Genomic DNA, 20,434 nt, shown 5'->3' with positions numbered 1-20,434 from the left:
GCTTTCCCTGCACTAAGTCTTGCCTATACACTTTTTGCTTCAATTTAAATTAAATCTACTTAAAAAACTGGATTAGTTATGTAAGTGCAAGTCACCAGTTTGGCCACAAATATTGATTTAGCAGCTCATATTGGTTTTGTCTGAGTAAATTTGCTGCTTTCCCTCAGCTGATTAAACAAAATACTGATTTAACTTTATTTTTCTACTAGAACAAAAACATTTTTCAACAAACTTGATCCATATTCACGTTTACTTGAAAAGGGGAATATAGTGCTTTGAAAACTAAACAAACAAGTAATTCATGTTACATAAATACAGTCCTCAAAGAAAATCAGCTCTCTGAGATGAATACTATCAGAATTATAAAACATACCTGATTATGGTCGAAATCCAGAAAATGTGAGGGTGTGGTGTAGTTTTTTTATTGTTGTTTGCTTGGTTGGGGTTTTTTCCTCTGGTTTTTTTTTTTAAATTTCTCTCACCACAGGCAGGGATTACTAGGAATCCAGCATTTTTATTAGACAGTTAACAGGGGATTACATTTCCACCCCATGCTTTCTTGTGAAGGAGGCACTGGAAGTTTCTAGCTTTTAATTCACTGAGCACAAACTGGCAAGCCCACTGCCCGCTGGAAACAAACCAACCGATGACGTATTTCAAAGAAGGGAAACATACAGGAATGTACTAATTTTTCTCAACAAATATCAACTTAATATCTTCATTACCTGTCTACGCAAGTCTCTGGTCTTTTTGGTCATTTTGTCAATTGCAGAGTTCAGTGCATCACTTCTTTCTTTGCGTCCAGCCTGAAGAACAAGAGACAAGGAGGTAAATGGGTATTCAGGGTCTCAAAATAAACCCAGTATTACTCATGTCAAGTACCTTATCAGCTTTTTTTTTCTTTTTAAAGTGATTATGCACACTAGAAGTGAAGTCTCCACCTCCCTGATAAAGCACACTCTTCCTGACTGGTTTGGGGAGTACAGGAACATCTGAAATCTTAAGATTTTACCTTTAGATCTCGTCAGCTATCTTTCAGAAGAAACAGATGGTTTCATAAATCCAGATATCTTTTTGATCCTTATCAGCCAGTGACCATATTCAACCTCTGAGCTTTAGATTTCTGTTTTCTGCCAGCTCAGTAAACCACACCACAGCTGGGCACTGCATCGAGCCCAGAACAGCCCTGCTTCGATCCTCCGTCTTTGTGGCCTTGGCTGTAGAGATCACCCAAGGTCAGTGGATTGCAAGCAAACATCTCACACCTTCAACCTGCATGTACAAGCACCATGCAAGAAGTCCACAGAGCTGTGCGTCCAATACAACAGTGGTCCTTTACACACCTTCACACCTAACTATCACAGAAGACTGCTTTTGAGCAGTCAGTCAAAAGCCAAAAATCAATTATGTTAAAGGTAAAATCCTTATAAAACATTTATTGGAGATGAAATTCAACATTTCAAGCAGGCCCACCCGCTGAGAGCTGGATTTCGCCACGGTTCGATACAGCAAGTTTCGCATTAGCCCTGTTGTTAAAGGGAGGGCAAGGAGCCAAGAAGCAGTGGCAGCTTCTCTCTTTTTAAGCAGGCACTGGGTCAAAAATATCCTAATTTGTACCAGGTTGGGAGTATTAGATGAAACAGTGGCGGTGGTCTCATTTTGCTAGGAGGGTTTTTTTTCTGTATAATATAGTTTATATTAGAATCTTGAAACACACTTTATGCAACCACAATCCAATTTCTGAAGTTCTAAGCCACAATCAATATAATTATCCTGTTGAGAAGAAAAACCATTTAGCAGCAGTAAAGTGAGGGTATGCCAGTTATCAGTTCTCCAGGTAACAGACTGGCCTGAAATACCTGGATGGGCAGCCTTTAATCTAAAACATGGAGTCCACTCTACAGCAGAAAGAAAAATTAAACAAAATCAGGGGGAGGGGGAAATTAGAATGCTGTAAAGTCATTATAGTTGAATGAATTATTGAAGATTTGTCACCTCCCTGATCAAGTAATTTGATTCTCATCACAAAACGTAACTGAAAAGTGACTGAAATTAAAACCAGGAGCTCATTCTGACTATGCCACAGCCTTCAGCAGACCCGGCATTGGCCCGTTCTTCACTACACATTCAAAAATCAAAGCTGAAGTCTGTAAATAAAGTGAAGATTAATGCTACTTATTTATTGAAGAGTTTGCTGTTCCCATACTTGGTGGACATGAAAACCCAAACGCAGTTAGGCTAGAAAGTCTCTGTTCAGCTTGCACTGAACGTGATCACTTTGTCCCAAGCTGCAGCTCCGAGCATGCTGGTGGCGGTGGGCGCTGCCTGCGCCCTGCAGTGTGCTCCTCTCAGCCAGCGGTTCACCCGAAAATCTGAAGCCTGCCAACTGGCACGGCACAAACTAAAAGCCTGCTCTGAGACATAAACCTGCAATTGCAGCTGCTCTTTCTGATGCTTTCACACCAGTTTACCTATTGCAATGTGACCATTTTACTGAACCCACAGCACATGTGGGCATTTTTTTCCAGGAATATCTTTGGATCTAAGATATATACTCATCTATTATGTAGAAAGCCAAACATTCAGCTATTCCAAGAAATGCCATTTTACTTCTCCCTGGGTGCCCCTAATTTCATTTTAACGCGAAGCAGAAGCACGCTTTTGAAGCGAGTCCACCCATCATTTCCACTTTGCTTTCCCTGGCTTCACAACCCAGAACAGCCTTGGTGCACGAGGACCAGATGCCTTTCGGATGAGAGGAAAACCAAGAGATGGCTTCCGCTAATGGACATTCAGTTCATGAGACTACACCACAGCCAGTCCTCCGTAAATTGCCCTGAATAGCATGCAATGCATAGAGCCTAAGCAGCACCAATTTCATACTGTTGATCCGTTCCTATTAAGCTACACCACATATTAGCACAGAAAAAGCTGTATAATCTAAACCCATTAGATTTTAACAAGGCAGCTCCAGTTTATTTCTACCTTGTTGGCATTCAGAAGTACAGAAGCTCATCAGAAGTATTAACAGGATTTCTTTCTGAAGGTTGCAGCATAAAACACCCTGCTAATTTAGCTGCAGTAATTTAACAATTTAGCACATATGGCTACTAACCCAGCTCCTTTGTTGGGATTGGTGCAGCAGGGCAGAACAGGACAAATGCGATGGACGCCTGCATCTCTGTGGTTACAGAGGCCCTGTTGTCATTAACATCTTAAATCATCACAGTCAATTCTAACAAAGGTCCTGGCCTGGAGACAAGGATGTCAAGTTTCCCTCACCCAAAGATTCTTGACCTTTTTTTGCATAAAATGAAACATAACACACTAACTGTGGGACCAGTTATGCCCAGTTAGGTCCAAGTAGAGGCAGCTAGTAGGACAGCAGTCACTGGAAGACATGAAGAGCCATACAGCCTGCAGCTGCACAAACCCTCCATGGCACACAAAAATGCTGAAGATCATCTTTGACCACAACAGTCACCTTGTCCAGGCTCCCACGTGCCTCATGAATTTTAACCCATTAGTTCCACTCTACAGCTCAACAAGTCCTGTTTGAGCTAGTCTCTCCCTCTCTCAAAGTAATAAATCATGTTTTAGAGGCTCCATGTGACAGTTTAGCACCGCTGGGTAATTTGTTCCAGTAACCAATTACCCTTACTATTAAAACATTAGTCCTTGTTTCTAGTCTGAACTTCCACTGAGAAACCAACTAATGATCCGGCAGCACAACACATCCCATCTATCAGATTCTCTTATCCACAGGATTAGGAGGACTCACAATAGCAAATCCTGAATATTCCAATTACTAATAGGATTTTGAGATATTCAGCACAAAACTCTGCTGAGGGAACCACAAGCTCTGCAGTCAGTAAGCAGCTATTAGATGCAGTAGATTTAATAGGGTCATGTTGACCATGTCAGTCATTTTGCAGTATGATACCACAACTCTGCCCAGGATCATGGATAATAAATTTAGCCACAGTGCAAGTTTACTTTAAATTAAATCAGATCTTTATCAAAGGGGCTAGAATCGGTGTTAAAAATTGCTCATTTCCCCCACCACCCGTAATCTCTGCTCTTCCACCATCATTGCTACCCTGCTCGGAAAGCAATGCAAGCATTTACTGTCACATCCTTGCTGTTCCAGCTCACACAGCTATCCCCCCACTAGCATTTGTTTTAATGGCTTAAAGCAAAGAAAGGGGATTTGTATACAGGGAGGCAAGTGGAATCACCATCTCTGTCACAAAGCATTCCCTTTTGTAGGCCTGCCATCTGAATTAAAACAGAACAAAACAAAAAACCCTGAACCAAGTTCTTCCTACAGCTACTGGTGTTAAAATCTAACCCCAACTAATTTGTAAGGTGAACAGCACAGTGGTGGCAGTGTGCAAATGCTGTCTTAAAGTCACCAGGATCAGCAGCACACATATTACAATGAGTTACTCACAAAGCCATGTTCTTATAGCTAAACATTAAAAAACTTTAATTGTTAATCTCAATAGTTCATCATCAGTTTAGGTAAGCTAAGACCACAGAGCAATTGAGAGAAATGGTGCCTCCTGCCTGGCACCAGCCCTCACAGCACACCTATCCCTGCAGAGTCCAGCATCCCTCCTCCCCAGACCAGCACCCATACGTGAACCAGATGTGCCACTGCTGTGTGACCAAGAGCCACCACTGCCCTGCCTGCTACCCACCATGCAATTACCTAAAAAGGATGGTTTGCAGAAAGGTTTCTGCTTCAGGTAAACTGTGAATTGTCTTCTGAGTTGTTTGTGCAACAGGCAGCACTGTGGTTAATGATGGTGATTTAATAAGTGAAAAATGAGTGTCTGGCATACCTTCCCCTGGGCAGGCAGTGGCAGAAGCAGTTGTACGTCAGTGCGCCACCGCTGAGCAATGCTTCACGGGGAGGCAGGAGATTCAGTGCTCAGATTCAGTTTGTCACATGCTTCATTTTTGCCTTGACACCCAGCCTAATTATACATCTACAAAGCATAACCATCCATACCCCTCTACTACCATGATACAAGGCTGTAAACAAATTCCAGACATAATAGTGCTGATTCAAGACCAGGAAGGATAAGCAGCTAGGTATGACACATGAATTTCAGCAGCAATTTCATATCTGAGGTCTGGTCATTGAGGAAGCAGGACTACACAGTGGTTTGTGGCAGGAAGGTTTCTCCCATGGCAAGCCCACAGCTCTCTGAAGCACAGGGGCTACATGGCATTGTCTAGGGTTCAACAAGAACCTGAATCAGAATAAAGATACCCGCACTCCCCATCCTGCACAGCTTGCCATGCTGTGCTGCTCCACCCCAACACCCCTCCCCACTGCCAGGCTGCAGCCCCAGTAACCTCACGCTCCCCTCAGTGCCCACAGAGAGGAGAAGGCTGGCTCCTGCACTCATCCTGGTACAAATAGGAGTTAAAATGTGCAACCGGTGCCAGATGCAGAGAGCTGTCAGAGAGGTGGCAGTCACTATGCTATGCCAAAGCACAAGTGTCCTTTGCTCCCAGAAAGAAAATGACACTGGACCTACGGTGCCCTGTCCTGTCCTTCCCACTGCCCTTGCCCAAAGAACCTCTGCAGCTAGCCTGAAGAGCTCGACACATCTGTTAATGGTGCAGCACCTTGGACATGCCTTTTTCTCATGTGTCATCTTCTCAGGGCTCACTGCTAACTCAGCTCCACAGCAGCGCATCCGAGTGACAGTATGTGCATGGTAACACTACAGCCACACATCTGTGCTCATCTCCATCTCACCGCCTTATTGACACAGCACAAAGGCTATCTTTTAAGCAAAAAAAAAGCAAATAACTCCCATGATCCCCAATATGCTAACGTCCAGCAAAAATTATTGCAGTAATTTCTTAGCCAGAAGGGTGAGCTGTCTGTTTGCATGGTACCACGTGCATGGCTGCAAATCCCAGGTGCCCCAGCCTCGCCTGCAACTCCAGGGATTGCCACCCTCAAAGCCCACAGCACAAGAAAGTCATGCCACCCACATCTACATCAAGTAAAATTAGCTTATTTGTTGTTCTTAATACACTAGGAAGGCTTCCACAAGATGTCAGCCTAACTAAATGACAATGCTAGCCTCAGGGTGCAACTCTACTTTTCCAGTACATGCATTTAGCAGGAAAACCAGTTCTTTTGCTGCTTGAGGAATGGGGTAAGGGAGAAGCCCCCCATGAGAGCTATCTGGTCCTAGCAAGCTTATTCCCAGGGCAGACATGCCATCTATCCTCTCCCTGTTGCATGTGACAATTCAGGATGTTACTTTGAAGCGCCCGTTCCAGCAGAAGTCCCCAGATGGCACTTGTATGTGGTTTTCCCTCAGCATGCGAGTTTTCAGTCTCGGGAGAAATGCAATGGCATGAGTTTTGCGGACAGCTGGGGTTTATTCCCAGCCTATTACACCTTGACACCCCAAGCAGCTCCCAAAGAACAGCATGAATATTACCACAGAGTTCCAGACTTAAGAGAATCAGATGAATGCTTTCAGTAATACCTGTTATTTCATGACAAGTGCACATAAAACCACATTTTTCTAAGAAAAGCTCCCATAAAGTTCACATTAACAGTTTCCCAAACAGAAAACTTGCTGGCAAGGTGCTAAATAGCCCTTGTTTGGTTATGGGCCAAAGAATGGAGAGCTTTAGAAAGGAAGCAACTTACCATGTCTGAACATTAACTCTTAACTCCGTGCCAAATTACACCATCTTAATGTGGGAGGAACCTACCAACAGATACTGATGCAAAAAGGCAAAGCGTTTCCAAAAGATACCTAATTTCAGCCTTCTGGTAACAGTGAAAAGAGGTACCACAGGAGAAAAGTAACATTTGTACTTATAGCCATTGTCATTCTAGTAATTACACCCTTTGGAGTTTTTTTAAAAATATTAACTTTCAAATCAACTTCAAATCAGGATTTTGCACCAGATGAGCCACTATGAGAAGCACAGCCACAGGTACTTCGGTGCAGCAGTTCCTTCTGACAGCTGGCAACTGACAGCTAAGGCTGGATTTCAGCTTCTGTACTTTTCGTACCGTAAACATTAAATGTGAAGAAACACTTTACATAGGGTTATGTAATTTTTTCTGTATGTATTTCTTTCACTCTAGAGCAAATATGAAAATATTTACTATGGCAGAGCAATTTAAGAAATTTATCTAGCATTTCCTAAGTTGCTTTATCATTAATGACAGTTACTCTCCTGATAGGTCGGGGGTGGAGATTTTCTGGTTCTACTTTGGTTTTAGGGTGGGTTTGAAGTTTTCTTTTTGTTTGTTTTTAAGGAATTCACCTTCTCCTTCCCTTTACTTTCCACTTCCCTTCAGTCTGCTCTGGACAGGACAGCCCACCTTACTTTCTCAGTGTCACAATCAGTATTACAATTATGCCACAGGACAGCAAAAGGGAGCAGAAGGCGGAAAACATCAAGTCTTAGTTTAAATAAGTACCATAAGGAACCAAAGCTTAACAAAGGTAAATGGCCATTTTACTTTAAAATCTTCTTTGACACAATTCATCATCGTCCTCCATCAGCATGGGAACTTTGTTCTTAGCTCATCCCATATCTTGAGATTTTAAGTGATACCTCGCCACTACAGAGCAAACATTTTCAAGTGCCTTCTGCTTCATTATTGCTTTAATCTCAATGGGAAAATAAAAAAGTTCATCCAAGTTCCTTGGAGCAAGAAGCTAGCACCCCCCAACTCCCCCACACCAAGGCAAAGCCAGAGCAGCTGCCCTGAAGGCTTTCTTGTACATGCACACAAAAATCCTAAAAAGTTTAAATCAAGTCTGTTCATTTACCATTTACCCTCATAAACCAGCTGCCTCAGAGAACAGTTTGCTCCAGATAGATGGGCAATGAACTTTTAAAGCAAGCAGCCATGACAGCACTCTTGCCTCCTCCATGTTGTGCATGCACACTCCAACCGGAGACCGGCTCAGCTGTAACAGACACCATTGCAGGGTCACCGTTTCTGCAGATGCAAATTTCTGCAACTCTAAAACATACAGGATAACTGTTTTCGTCCTAACCCACAGCAAGATGCCAATGGAAGTTATGTGCCCCCCATGAAAGGAGGGCATACAACACCAGAACGTAATCCGTGACCACAAGGAAGCCTTCAAACTGTTGAGCCCCGATGGAAAATGCCAACCTCACAACTACTTCTCCTGCATTTCAGTCCCGAGGAAAAAGCAAGTACAAAAGCCACCATTTGGGGGGAAAAAATAGATTTTCTAGTTTCATAACTGCATGCTGTCAAGCTGGATTCCAATTAAATTTTTCCTGTGCCCTACTGCAAGCTTTGCTTTTTCCAGATATTCCTCATTGCTTGAAACATTCACTCCTGTCCTTTGCTCCCGGGCTGTATGCTGCACTTTCTGACACACCACCTTCATCTAAATGACTGTTCTCTCCCTTTACCACTTTTGCAGGGACCCACAGTCACACACAGTTGTTACATGTAGTTTTAATCTGCCAAATCCCTCTCACCTCCACGAAAAGCTGGTGCTAACCAGCATCCCCTGTTCAAACTGTCCATACTTCACATCTAGAAGTTCCTTTTATGCAGCAATATTTAACAGAAAACAGGCAGCAGCTAGCACTAATGCACTTCCAACTGCAGCTCTGCACTGCTTTTAACGCCAGCTGAATACAGCCAGCACAGATTGGGGGGCGGGGGGGGGGGGGAAGCAGCATGGTGCAAGTCTTTCCTATTTCTTCTATCATGGGGATGAAGGACTCCTACCATTGATTTTTTTCCCCCTCTATCAGTGGTCTTTAGCACAATCACAATATGCACCACAATGCTTTAAAACAGCAAAGCTTCTGGAAAACCCAAACAAAAGGAACGTCACCAGGTGACGTCAGCCTATATACAGCCCTGTGTGGTCGCAGCGCATAAGCAAATCCATTCTTGTACCGCTTCCCTGAAAAGCTTTTCAGTAAATGCACTCATGCTACTACAGGAGCTTCTCTCAGCAATAAGCCACCCATCTGCCATCAACAAGTTAGGACTAAAGGAAGCCACAGCTGTGGAAAAAGGAAACGTGAGCTTCAATTAAACAGCTGAGCAGCCACAGAGGATGAAAACTTGTATTAAGCATTGATTTAAAAATTGCGGACCTGTCAGAGGAGAGCAAGCCAGTGATTTCAAAAGGAATATTCCAAGAGAGCATCGTGGATTCAATTTTGCACTAATATCAAAGGACACTAAACCCCGTAAATTATTCAAAGGCTATCTTACATTAGAGCCTTTTACAGACTCACTGCGTTGAGTCTAAAACTACGACTGAATGCAACCTCCAATGTACTCAAAAGAATGGGTAAGTTCCTACGTTTCTATATACCTTGTATAATGAATGACCGGCTGTGCTTTAAAGGAGCAGTTAGGTTCTAAAGCAAATTTTTCTGCACTGAACCTTACAAAAAGATGTTTTCCGATTGTGACACTGTAATCCTCCGTAATAGAGATAAAGACTCATCTTAAGTGTAATATCCAAGTATTCTGTATATCATAGTAAGTTGTTTCTTGCATTTAGAATTAGCTTGTCGGAAATGCATGGCAATGTTATCTGCAGTGAAATCTTCCATCGTGATGTTCAAAGTATACTGATAAGGCTATCCTATCTTGTTGTTTTCCTAAATTATATTCTGCAGGCTTACATTTCAAGTGGCCATTAGGGGCTCGTATGCTGGCAGCACTATATGCAATGAGTATGGTTTTAAAAATGCTGCCTGCCTTGGGCATGGCTTGTCCACCAAAATGTCGCTGTGAGAAGCTGCTCTTTTACTGTGACTCTCAGGGGTTTCACTCAGTGCCAAACACCACTGAAAAGGGCTCGCTAGGTTTGTCACTGAGGCACAATTATATTTCTGAACTTGAAAGGGATCAATTTGCAAGCTTCAGTCAACTTACTTGGCTTCACTTAGATCATAATCAAATTGCAACAGTCAGAGAAGATTCTTTTCAAGGACTGTATAAACTTAAGGAATTAGTCTTAAGTTCCAACAAAATCTTTCATTTGCCAAACACAACTTTTAGCCAGCTGCTTAACCTGCAGAATTTGGACCTCTCTTTTAATCAGTTATCCTCTCTGCACCCCGAGCTCTTCTACGGCCTTCGCAAGCTACAGACCTTGCACTTGCGATCCAACTCCCTGCGGACCATCCCAGTCCGCCTGTTCTGGGACTGTCGTAGCCTGGAGTTCCTGGATTTGAGTACAAACCGCTTACGAAGTTTGGCTCGCAATGGATTTGCGGGATTAATCAAGCTGAGGGAGCTTCACCTAGAGCACAACCAGCTGACAAAGATTAATTTTGCTCACTTCCTCCGGCTGAGCAGCCTGCACACGCTCTTCTTGCAGTGGAACAAAATCAGCAACTTGACATGTGGGATGGAGTGGACCTGGGGCACCTTAGAAAAGCTCGATTTGACTGGAAACGAAATCAAAGCCATCGACCTAACCGTCTTTGAAACTATGCCTAACCTTAAAACCCTCCTAATGGATAACAACAAGCTCACCACTCTGGATTCCAAGATCCTAAGTTCTCTGACATCCCTCACCACTGTGGGCCTCTCCAGCAATCTGTGGGAATGCAGCCCAAAGATCTGCGCCTTGGCCACATGGTTGAGTGGCTTCCAAGGTCGGTGGGAGCACTCCATCCTCTGCCACAGCCCCGACCACACCCAGGGAGAGGATATTCTGGATGCAGTGTATGGTTTTCAGCTTTGCTGGAATTTATCGACTATTGTTACGCCTGTGGCTACGACTTACACAGTTCCAACTACTGAGTACACAAAAAGAATAAGCTCTTCTCATTTCCATATGGGAGACAAAGAGATACCAACTACAGCAGGCATGGTCGTTACCACCGAAGAACATTTCCCTGAGCCAAACAATGCCATCTTCACTCAAAGGGTAATTACAGGAACAATGGCTTTATTGTTTTCTTTCTTTTTTATCATTTTTATAGTGTTCATCTCCAGGAAGTGCTGCCCTCCCACATTAAGAAGAATTAGGCAGTGCTCAATGATTCAAAACCACAGGCAGCTCCGATCCCAAACACGGTTGCACATGGCAAATATATCAGACCAAGGACCCTATAACGAATATGAACCCACCCACGAAGGACCCTTCATCATCATTAATGGCTACGGACAGTGCAAGTGTCAGCAGCTGCCGTATAAAGAATGTGAAGTATAATAACTACATGCCATCAAAAATTAAATCAGATAAGTAACATATTTTAAAATTGTAGGGGACCTACATCAAATTCTAATTTTTACAAATGTTGACATAAAGCCTAATTTTCCAAGCTACTTAATGGAAACATTGTTTATGGAGTGGTGCAGTATTTTTAAGTTTTTTAAAAAATAAATCCGTAATATTTTCAGTGTTAAAGAAGCAATGATTACATTAAACTTGCACTCCTAATGTTTAAGAGTCTAAAAAGATGCTCACCTCAAACTATGTAAAATGTTTCATGTTATGTAATTATATGACTGCGTGTAAACATTTATACCCAAATCTCCATATTCTACTTTTTCTAATGAAAGCAGTCCAAGGGAAAGGATACTGGATATCTGTACAGAGATCTGTGAGGGGAACATACGATCCGTTTGTTCCAGTGCAGCTGTAGAATCCCAAAACACTCCAGCTGGCTCCACTGACTTTAAAGGCAGCCGTGGAGGCAGATTTTCCTCCTCTGATAATTTCAGTACAGTAAAAAAAGGGGGGGAGGGGAAACAAAAAAAAGGGCAATGAAGGTCTAGGTGGGATTTAAGTGCATTGGGGACTGGTGAATTTATTTTAATACAGTTTTCCTATCTGCATTCATAGTTTGGCTTGCTCAAATGGACCTTGCTAAAGCTCACAACAGATACAGAAAGGAGCAGTTCACATGGTCACAAATTAGCAGGATGATCACAAATTAGCAGGACGACTCTCCAGGCGCTTACGAAGTATGCAGCGTAGCTTATTTAGGAAAGCTCAGTACAATGGGATCGATTCTAAATATTAAGTACATTTAATTCTTATCAGCTCAATTCAACACCTTTTCATGTGTAAATACCCTTAATGCAAGTTTTTCTTAATTAAAAGTAAATATCAACCAGGAGGTTGAGGAGAAGAGGGAAGGAAGAAGTCTTTCTTTGTCCCCCCGCTGCCCCCCCAGCTGAGGTTTCCTCTCAACTGGAAGCTATTTTCATGCACTAACTCCACTGGTTTCTCTGGAGACAGAATTAGCCCCTGTAATATAAGCTCTCACTTGTCCTCCTCTTCCGAAATTCAAGGTAATTACCAGTTCAATAAAAAAAACCACCACAAAAAAACCCAACCCATACCTTCTGATAAGTTAGGAAAATTAGTTCATAGAATAGTTCACTGAAAAATGTTTTGTTTCTTACTTGATATGGAACAGAATATAAATTGGTATGCCATTTAAAAAATCGTATCTAAATATATATACACACATGCACCTCATTCTTAAGGAGCAATTTGACTTCTTTAGCCAGAAGTACCATATTGCTATTTATATTATATTATAAAATTATATGTAAATATTTGCAGATCTATGCAGTGACAGTGGTACTCGGATGCCACAGGGGCAGGGGGTGGGGGTGGGGGTCTGCAAAGGATTACATTATTTTTAAGTCAACTGCTCAAATATTGTAAACATTCTAACCAAAGCTAAAAGGACCAGAGGGACAGAAATTTTTTATATATATATACAGATATGTACGTATAACTGAAAAAGTGTTGTGTCCAATGCTGCAGTGTTAAACAGTTACCAGCACACACAGATGAAGAAATTCCTCAGCGTTCACATACCTTGAACAAATCAGTAATTACAGTATGCTAATTGTATTGTACTAAACTATTCTGCAAACTTTTTTAAACAGGAAAATCACTACATAAAAATCTGTTTGCTATTTCACTCTGCTTTTATATATCTATATTACACCACTTAGTGAGGTATTTACGGTGCAATTATACAGCAGTTTGATGTTTTACTGTGAAATGAATTTGTCCAAGGCAATTATAGCAAGATAAGTGTGACTTCTGTTAAGATTTTACATAAAGATTTTTCAATTACTGGTTTTAAAGATACTAATTTGCATCATTTTAATTTTACATACAGTGCCCTTATTACAAAACAAATATTTTATTTACTTCCTGAGTCTCTGTACTTTAATGGAAGAGATTCAGTGAAGCTTAATGGTTTTCCACAGAGATACCTCTGAACCCTCGTAACTGTTTGTACTATGATGAGCTGACTTAGACCTGTTCTAGGAAATCAATTACTGCTTTTAACCGAACACAATAAATCCTGCAGGGCAGGTGGACAAAGAACAAATATTCTGTATGATTAAATCTCATGTGAGCCAGATGGCCAGACCTAAGCTGATAAATACAAAAATGTATTGGTATCCAAGGGTATTTAGCTGCTTGTAAAAAGACTCGCTTCATTCCTTGCCACGAGTAAGTGCTCACAGCTCTTCCCTTACGTCCAGACTTGCTCTGCACTGGGCAGGCAAGTGTGTGTCAGTGTCTCAGAAGCAACCTGCCCCTGCCTGTGCACCTCCCTTACCTAGTGTTAGCTAAGAGGATGTTCTGCACTGGGGCCAACTGGAAAGCAGACACTTTTGGGAATTATTTTAATGTACAGCTGTAGGACACCAGCAGAGACAAAGTTATAACTGAGCTCATTAATTATATTAGCAGCCAAATAATCTTGCTACACTATCATCAACCATCAGATGTCAATACTGAACTCTGGTGTCCTCAGCTGCATTTGCAAGAAGGAATTCCACCTCTCCTCCACACCCAGCAGAAACCCTTGTTGCAAGACAGTTAAAAGGTACCACGTCAGTCTTCCACATAGTAACGAGAAGCGGCCGCTTGACTGAAGCACTGAGGTTCCTTCTGAGGAGGTGCTTTCCCAACACCCCAGCTATGCGCAGAAGCCCATTCCATCTTTACTAGCTTATAAGCATGCCCAGGAAGACAGATATTCCAGCAATGCTGGATTTAATCCTCCTCTCCACCCCAGCCACTCACACTGATTTTCCAAGCATTAAAGCACTGTTCCAGTGTCTCTCAAAGCAAACACACCCAGGTGCCCAACTTCTCTCTCCCACCATTATCCCCAGTTTCCACTGGTCCTGCAGTGTTGCCTTGGCTTGCAGACAGCAAAGCAGGAGGTCAGCAGACACAGCCTAGCACAGTACCATTCAATTTTACTTCGACTCTCTGTACACGCTAATACGCAGCCAATCTCCCAAATGCCATGGTTTATGTCTGCCATTTCCAAAACCATTTGTTGCCAGGTTCCAGGCGTAAGCAAAGCAATTCCGCAAACATTACATTTAGGGTAACAGGTATCATAAAACTCGCAGAATGTCAAACACTAGTAGTGAAGTGAACTTGAATTCCCTTAGGAGGGACAGCAAACAGCAGGCAAAGCCATCGCTCTAGACAAGGACACAACCAGAGGCTGTTAATTTTTGTGTTTTGTTTTTTTTCTTTTCCCCAGGTTTTCTTTTTTTTTTTAAGTTACTGTCTTCCATTCTCAATTGTTTGTGACTCTTCCAGGCAAGGATAGTATTGTAATAATTGCATTACTCAGTAGTGTCTGATTTATTTTATGGAACAAGAACCATGATGACTTGGTTTAAATTCACTGTATTTCAGAATAAGCTGAATGACAAGAGATTGTTAACTTGCTCTCCCCAAACACCATCTCTGCTGCACAGCCTTAGTTTCTACAGATACTGAGTGGCATTATAGGTGCTTCACCACCTCTAAGCACAGCCTCATGCAAGTGTTCAGGGCCTTTTAGAAATAAAAATTTCTTCTAATGCCCTTGAGATCCTTGTCCCATCCAGAGATGATCTCCAGCCTCACTGATCTCCAGCTAGCTTTTCCTCTTTCCCACCCTTGCATCGGTGAAATACAAACCGAACAGCACAAGTTCGATTTTTGAGTCATTATACTGGAACAGGTCTGAATGCTTTCAAGTTCCCCTCTCGTTAGTTGCTCTGCGTTAGATCATTGTTTAAATGCACACAACTAAAAATTACTCGATAAAGAGTAAAATAGGTTAGCGTTTAGTCTTCGGCTGAAGTGTTCCTCTGCACAGAGCTCCCATTTCCTATCAGACGGAAATATAATTAATGCCACTGTATCAATGTTTGGTTTTGTTTGCTTTTCCCCCAAGCAGAAATAATCTGATTTTTCAGTGATGAGCCTAGCCTGCATGTAAATCTAAGCATCTGAGCTTATGTCCCATTACCACCCTTAGAAGACACTGGCCTATTGCTAACATGTAAAATCAGAAATACCCAGTGGCTTTAAACCAGAAATCTGCACTAGATGGTTTTTAATGTGTCTAAGTTAACTTCTGTACTACTTTAATGAAAATAAAGTTGATTTAATTTTGTGATCTGCGTAGCTATCAAAATCCATCTGTTCAGACCTATGAAATCTACCCAGAAGCTGAATTTTGTCTTTCTTATGAAGTTTTCCATAAAAATTAAAAGTTCAGAGGGGTATACAGTATTTCTCCTCCCCCAAAAAAAAGCAAGGAAACAAACAAACAAAAAAAAAATCAAAGGCAGTTGCACAGCAGCAGCTCCTCCCTCCCCACACCTTTCTCCACTGCAAAGAGTCCTGTATGCTAGAACTAGTGCCAGGCTTTGCTTTCTGAGCCATCATGCTAGCAGAATACTTAAAGATTATTTCAGAATCATCTGGAAATTCAGCATTTCACATCTTGTATAAAGAACTTTTGAGAGGTATCTAGGGAAAGGTAACAGAAGCTTTGATGATATCATCAAGCCTCAGACAGGGCAAAACTTGCACAATCCAAGGGGGCAAAACACGATGCAGCTTGTGCACCTCTGGTGTAAGTCATGAAAAGCTGTACCTGCCATCCTTCAACCACTCCTCTAAAAAAAAAACCCCAAAACCACCCCATTTTTCTTTTTACCATGATGAAAACATTAGTGAGTGAACTATTCTACCACCTTAGCAACCAGAGATTAAAAAGAAGGGAGTCTTAGATGCATTGTACTTAAATTATGTTTCAAGAGCCACTTTCTGGCGGGAGGGGGTGTAAGTAATGGAGTATAACAAAGTGCAGTGTACAGAAAAATTTTGTTATTAAAATTGTGTATACTGGAACACGGAATTTGCCTCTTTCTTCCTCCCTTTTCAAACAGAGGTGTCAAAGGCTCATTCTTTCACAACACATAAAGACCGATCTACACCCTCTGCAGTTTAATAGTTCATCGACACTACACAAAGCAGATAAGCCAGGTTTGGGCCAGTCCGTGTGCCATAATTGTATCAAATACAGCATCTTCTGGTTTACTACAACAAATGACCTGGTCTGCATGGGTTCTTCTAAAACAAGATGTCTCTTGACTAGCAAAAATTGTTTGTACAAGCAAGATGAGGGAGTGAAAACCAAACCAAAGCCAAACTCCCAGCCCTTGAGACTGAACCCCTGTGAGTACCTGCATCAGAAACAGCACAGGCAGTAGCATCCTCTCTCATGTGCTGGCATGAGCCTCTACACGATCCAGCAGAGGCTGCCTGCAGGGCTTCTGAAACCTGGCTCTAACCCTGGGTGTTTTCCATGGGTCACCAGGTTAGACCAACTGTTGATCATGGTGCCAGCCAGGAGCGTGGCATTTCCAACAAAACCACCTTGCCAAGAATTTAGCAATGACAAACAACCTGTATCATTTAGATATGTCAAGCTAGCAAGACATCACTTCAGCTCTGAATTACAGCCATCTAGAAAGTGTCAGAAATACATTCCCTGTACAAGAATTGTTCTTTATATGGGCTACTACAACGAACGTAACACTCAAAATCATGGTGCTTCAATAACATGAGAAAGATTTCTGATTTAGAGAAGTGACAAGTTCACAGACGCAACCCAAAAGCCTTGATAAAACAGCTGAACAAAAAACAAGTTTCAGGATGTTCCAAGACGATTACATGCACTGAACTGCCAGCTAAAAGTCATTTTAGTAACTAAACCTTAGCTGCATGTACTTTTTTGCAAAAGGTTTGGCTGGAACAAGTTCGAGTTTTAAATGTCAGTTGGCTAACTGCCTCTCAAATCCTTCAATTACTTCAAAGCAGCACATGATAAATCTATTTTCTTGAACTCTCAAAGAGACTAATTTTAAGATAAAAAGCATCTCTCAAATGTAAAGCCAGTTGTTTTCACAAAGGTAAGATACATAAGAGAAAAAACAGTATTCTGAATATACTGCGCAAAAACCTTTAAATCCAATTAGTAACAAGCAAGTGTCAACATCACTAGCAACTTACTTTTAAGTGTAGGCTGTGTTAAGACAACTGCAAAAAATTGAGACTCAAGAATCTGACCGCAGAGGACTGCACAAATGAACTGAAAATTGCAGCACATCTGGGAAAGCACCGACTCCCTCCTCTGGTGAGTGCAGAGGCTAAGGGACAGAATTCAGTGCAAGTATTCATCCACCATAAAACCCTAATGTTAACATTTACTGTAATCTGTTCTCAAGGAAAAAAAGCTTTATGAATTCATAGTTACCTAATCAACAATTTAATTACCATGAAGATACTAGGAAAACAATTGTACTATAACGAATTATAGCTCTGTCTGTCGTATTTGACATCAGGACCCATGTGCTCCAGGAGCGATTTTAGACGAAATCCTTTATGCTGAGGGTGGTGAAACACTGAAACAGGTTGCCCAGAGAGGTGGCAGATGCCCCATCCCTAGAAGCATTCAAGGTCAGGTTGGATGGGGCTTTGAGCAACCTAATCCAGTTGAAGATGTCCCTGCTCACTGCAGGGGGTTGGACTAGATGACCTCTAAAGGTCCCTTCCAACCTAAACCATTCTATGAAACAAAAAAAATTGACTAGAATTGCATCGTTAACAAAATTTCACGTTTATTTCTGTGATGCAAACCTCTAAAGAAGTTTGGCTACTAAGGGCATTCAGCAAACACTTCTGGGCTCAGAGGTAACCAAAACATTATTTTAGTTCTTCTGCCAGTTTTAATCAATGAGATCTAAGAAATTTTACTTTTTCTTCTTTCTTATTCTGCTAAATGGACGAGACCAAAGACAAATATACATAAAAATCATTTGAGATCTTCTGAATTGACAGCATAAGAAACAGCAGCAAGGAGCTGAACAGCGACTAGAGAGGAATGTATCTTGAGGTAAATACAAGGTCTTCTCCGCAGTATGCAACACACACACACTTCCAATATACATGGCAAGCAAAACTGAAGTGGTATTCTCTAATACCAACACATCTTAAGAAACTAGTAAACCTTTTTAAAAAAACCAAAGTACTTATTTTAAATGCTGTTCAAGTAACTTACCCATTTTCTCCAGCAGGCTACCTGTGTGTTGAAAACTCAAGCAAACCAGACACAGAAAAAAATGCTGTTTTTCTTTTCCACCAATCCTTACGCCTAAAGAGTACGCAGTGCATCCACTGTTCGATATAGATGTTTTATGCTTTAATACCAGTTTAAAAAAGCAGCCTTACTTCAAGACTTTTTATGAAATAAGTGGGAAAGGTTCATCCATCAAGAAGGTTCTTAAATAATGAATGGGTCATAATTCTTTACAGTCAAAAGCAATTAATTTTCTGTATTATAATCAGGAGAATAAATCTGAAAAATCCTTTCTAATGCCTCTGAATCTGAAGGTAGTGTTTCAGCTGAATTTTAAATCTTAAAATACAAGAGCAATGATGACTTCGCCTGTTTAAACATACAATCTTCTACCAAACAGAACAGCTTTACTGCATATTTAATAGGTAGAACGGGTTTTGTGAGACCACATGAGATTAAAGACAGCACTAAATGCAGGAAATGCATTTCAAGTAGAAAGGTCCTTCGAAGATACTTCTCAACTGTATAGCTACAAAAATTATTGATATATCCTTTACGAAGTGTACAAAATACTGCAGAAAAGCTTATTGCAAAAGTAGTTTTACTTATATGTTTGCAAAGAGCTAAAAATATTGGTGAGTGTTAATGCGGAATCCAGCTCAACCCCACAGTAAGCATTCTTATTAAGATGTATTTGCTCTTTTCCCTTTAACTAATTCCTAAACAATCATTCATGTACCCAGAACTTCTGCCTCAAACGCCACATGCTGCTGTTAACTGGGACTATCAATTTCTGCCCTCAAATAGATTGTGTCAATCCTGATACCACATTAAGTTTTCCATCTTTCAAAGAAGAAAAAAAACCTGTAAAATTAATACAGCTCTTAGTAAAGCTAATAATGACAAAAATCTGTTAGCAGTGAGAACACGGTAAAGGGGACAGGGACACAGACTATAACTGAGTTTCCATATATAAAGGCACCACACAACAGTTAACAATGGGGAATCACATACGCGTTCCCCTGCGCTACAGACACTTCACAAGCTTTGTTGACTTACTCAAAGCAGAGATTGTTAAATTTTAGCTACCCAAACAGACTCACCTGACCCAGAAGGGAGTCACACAGCGAACATCCTCAGCATGCACCTATCAAAGGATGCAATCCAGGAACAAACTACTAAGTTGGGAAAACCACGCGGTGGGCCACCCTGCAAGCCCCCAGGTCTAACCATGTACCTCCCATTTAAAGAGCAAGAGATATTAAAGCATCATCTATGTTGTCCTCAGGATAAGCCAACATGCTTCAGTAAAGACGTGAAACTACTTATTGAGTCTAGCCCCGAAGCATGCCATCCCCAAACAAACAGCAACATCTGTTGTACCATGGTCTATAGAGACTTAGGATTAACTCCATGCTTGAAATTCTGGTGGAATTATTTAAAGGTTAAGGAATTCTTCCTCAATCCTTCCAGATAGTCCTGAAGGTGGAAATAGCTGTGTGGCTGCTTCCAGGTAGGACAGACACGTAGCTCAGCACCTGAGGTAGCACTGCAAGGCAGACTCGGAGTACAGGCAGCCAAGTTTGGTACCTCCTAGTGACCGCTGGAAGCTCTATAGGTATCAAGTGCATATCTTTAGGGTTCAAGCCTTCAAGAATTTAACAGCCACAGGGCAGGCAGGAACAGAAAGCCCTCTCTATTTTATATTCTTCTCTATGGATGACCAGTTTAGCATGATGGCAGCTGTGGAATTTGGAAATAAAAGCTTTGACTACATGACAGATGCCTTTTGCCTGTAATTAGCATCCAGTCCTAAGACACCAGAAACGTCAAAAAAAGCCTAAGGTTAGACATTTGATTAGGATGAACTACAGAAAAAAAAACCCATGGTAAGCTTTGGCAGGTACTACATCTCTAACACAACACTACGCTCCTGAGCAGAGCAAAAGTAAAGATACTTTCAACGAGTTACTGTAGTCTATACTGA

The 20,434-nt window shown here is 41.5% G+C and overlaps 2 protein-coding genes across 4 annotated transcripts in view; one reads left to right on the top strand and one right to left on the bottom strand.

Moving 5' to 3' along the window:
• CTNNA1 (catenin alpha 1) overlaps window positions 1-20,434 on the bottom strand; it is a 120,265-nt gene that overhangs the window by 48,885 nt on the left and 50,946 nt on the right. For all 3 annotated transcript variants that reach the window (XM_075102227.1, XM_075102228.1, XM_075102229.1), the window contains exon 8: window positions 726-806. In XM_075102227.1, coding sequence (XP_074958328.1) covers window positions 726-806 — 81 coding nt within the window. The remainder of the gene's footprint in view (window positions 1-725; window positions 807-20,434) is intronic.
• Window positions 9,324-12,631, top strand: LRRTM2 (leucine rich repeat transmembrane neuronal 2). Its single transcript, XM_075102230.1, has 2 exons — window positions 9,324-9,356; window positions 9,691-12,631. The coding sequence occupies exons 1-2, from the start codon at window positions 9,353-9,355 to the stop codon at window positions 11,235-11,237; spliced, it is 1,551 nt and encodes a 516-aa protein (XP_074958331.1). The 5' UTR covers window positions 9,324-9,352; the 3' UTR covers window positions 11,238-12,631.

Source organism: Phalacrocorax aristotelis, chromosome 8 (genome assembly GCF_949628215.1).
Source record: "Phalacrocorax aristotelis chromosome 8, bGulAri2.1, whole genome shotgun sequence".
In the NCBI taxonomy this organism is placed as follows: Eukaryota; Metazoa; Chordata; class Aves; order Suliformes; family Phalacrocoracidae; genus Phalacrocorax; species Phalacrocorax aristotelis.
The sequence above is the reverse complement of the archived record's forward strand: the minus strand, read 5'-3'. Positions and strand labels throughout refer to the sequence as shown.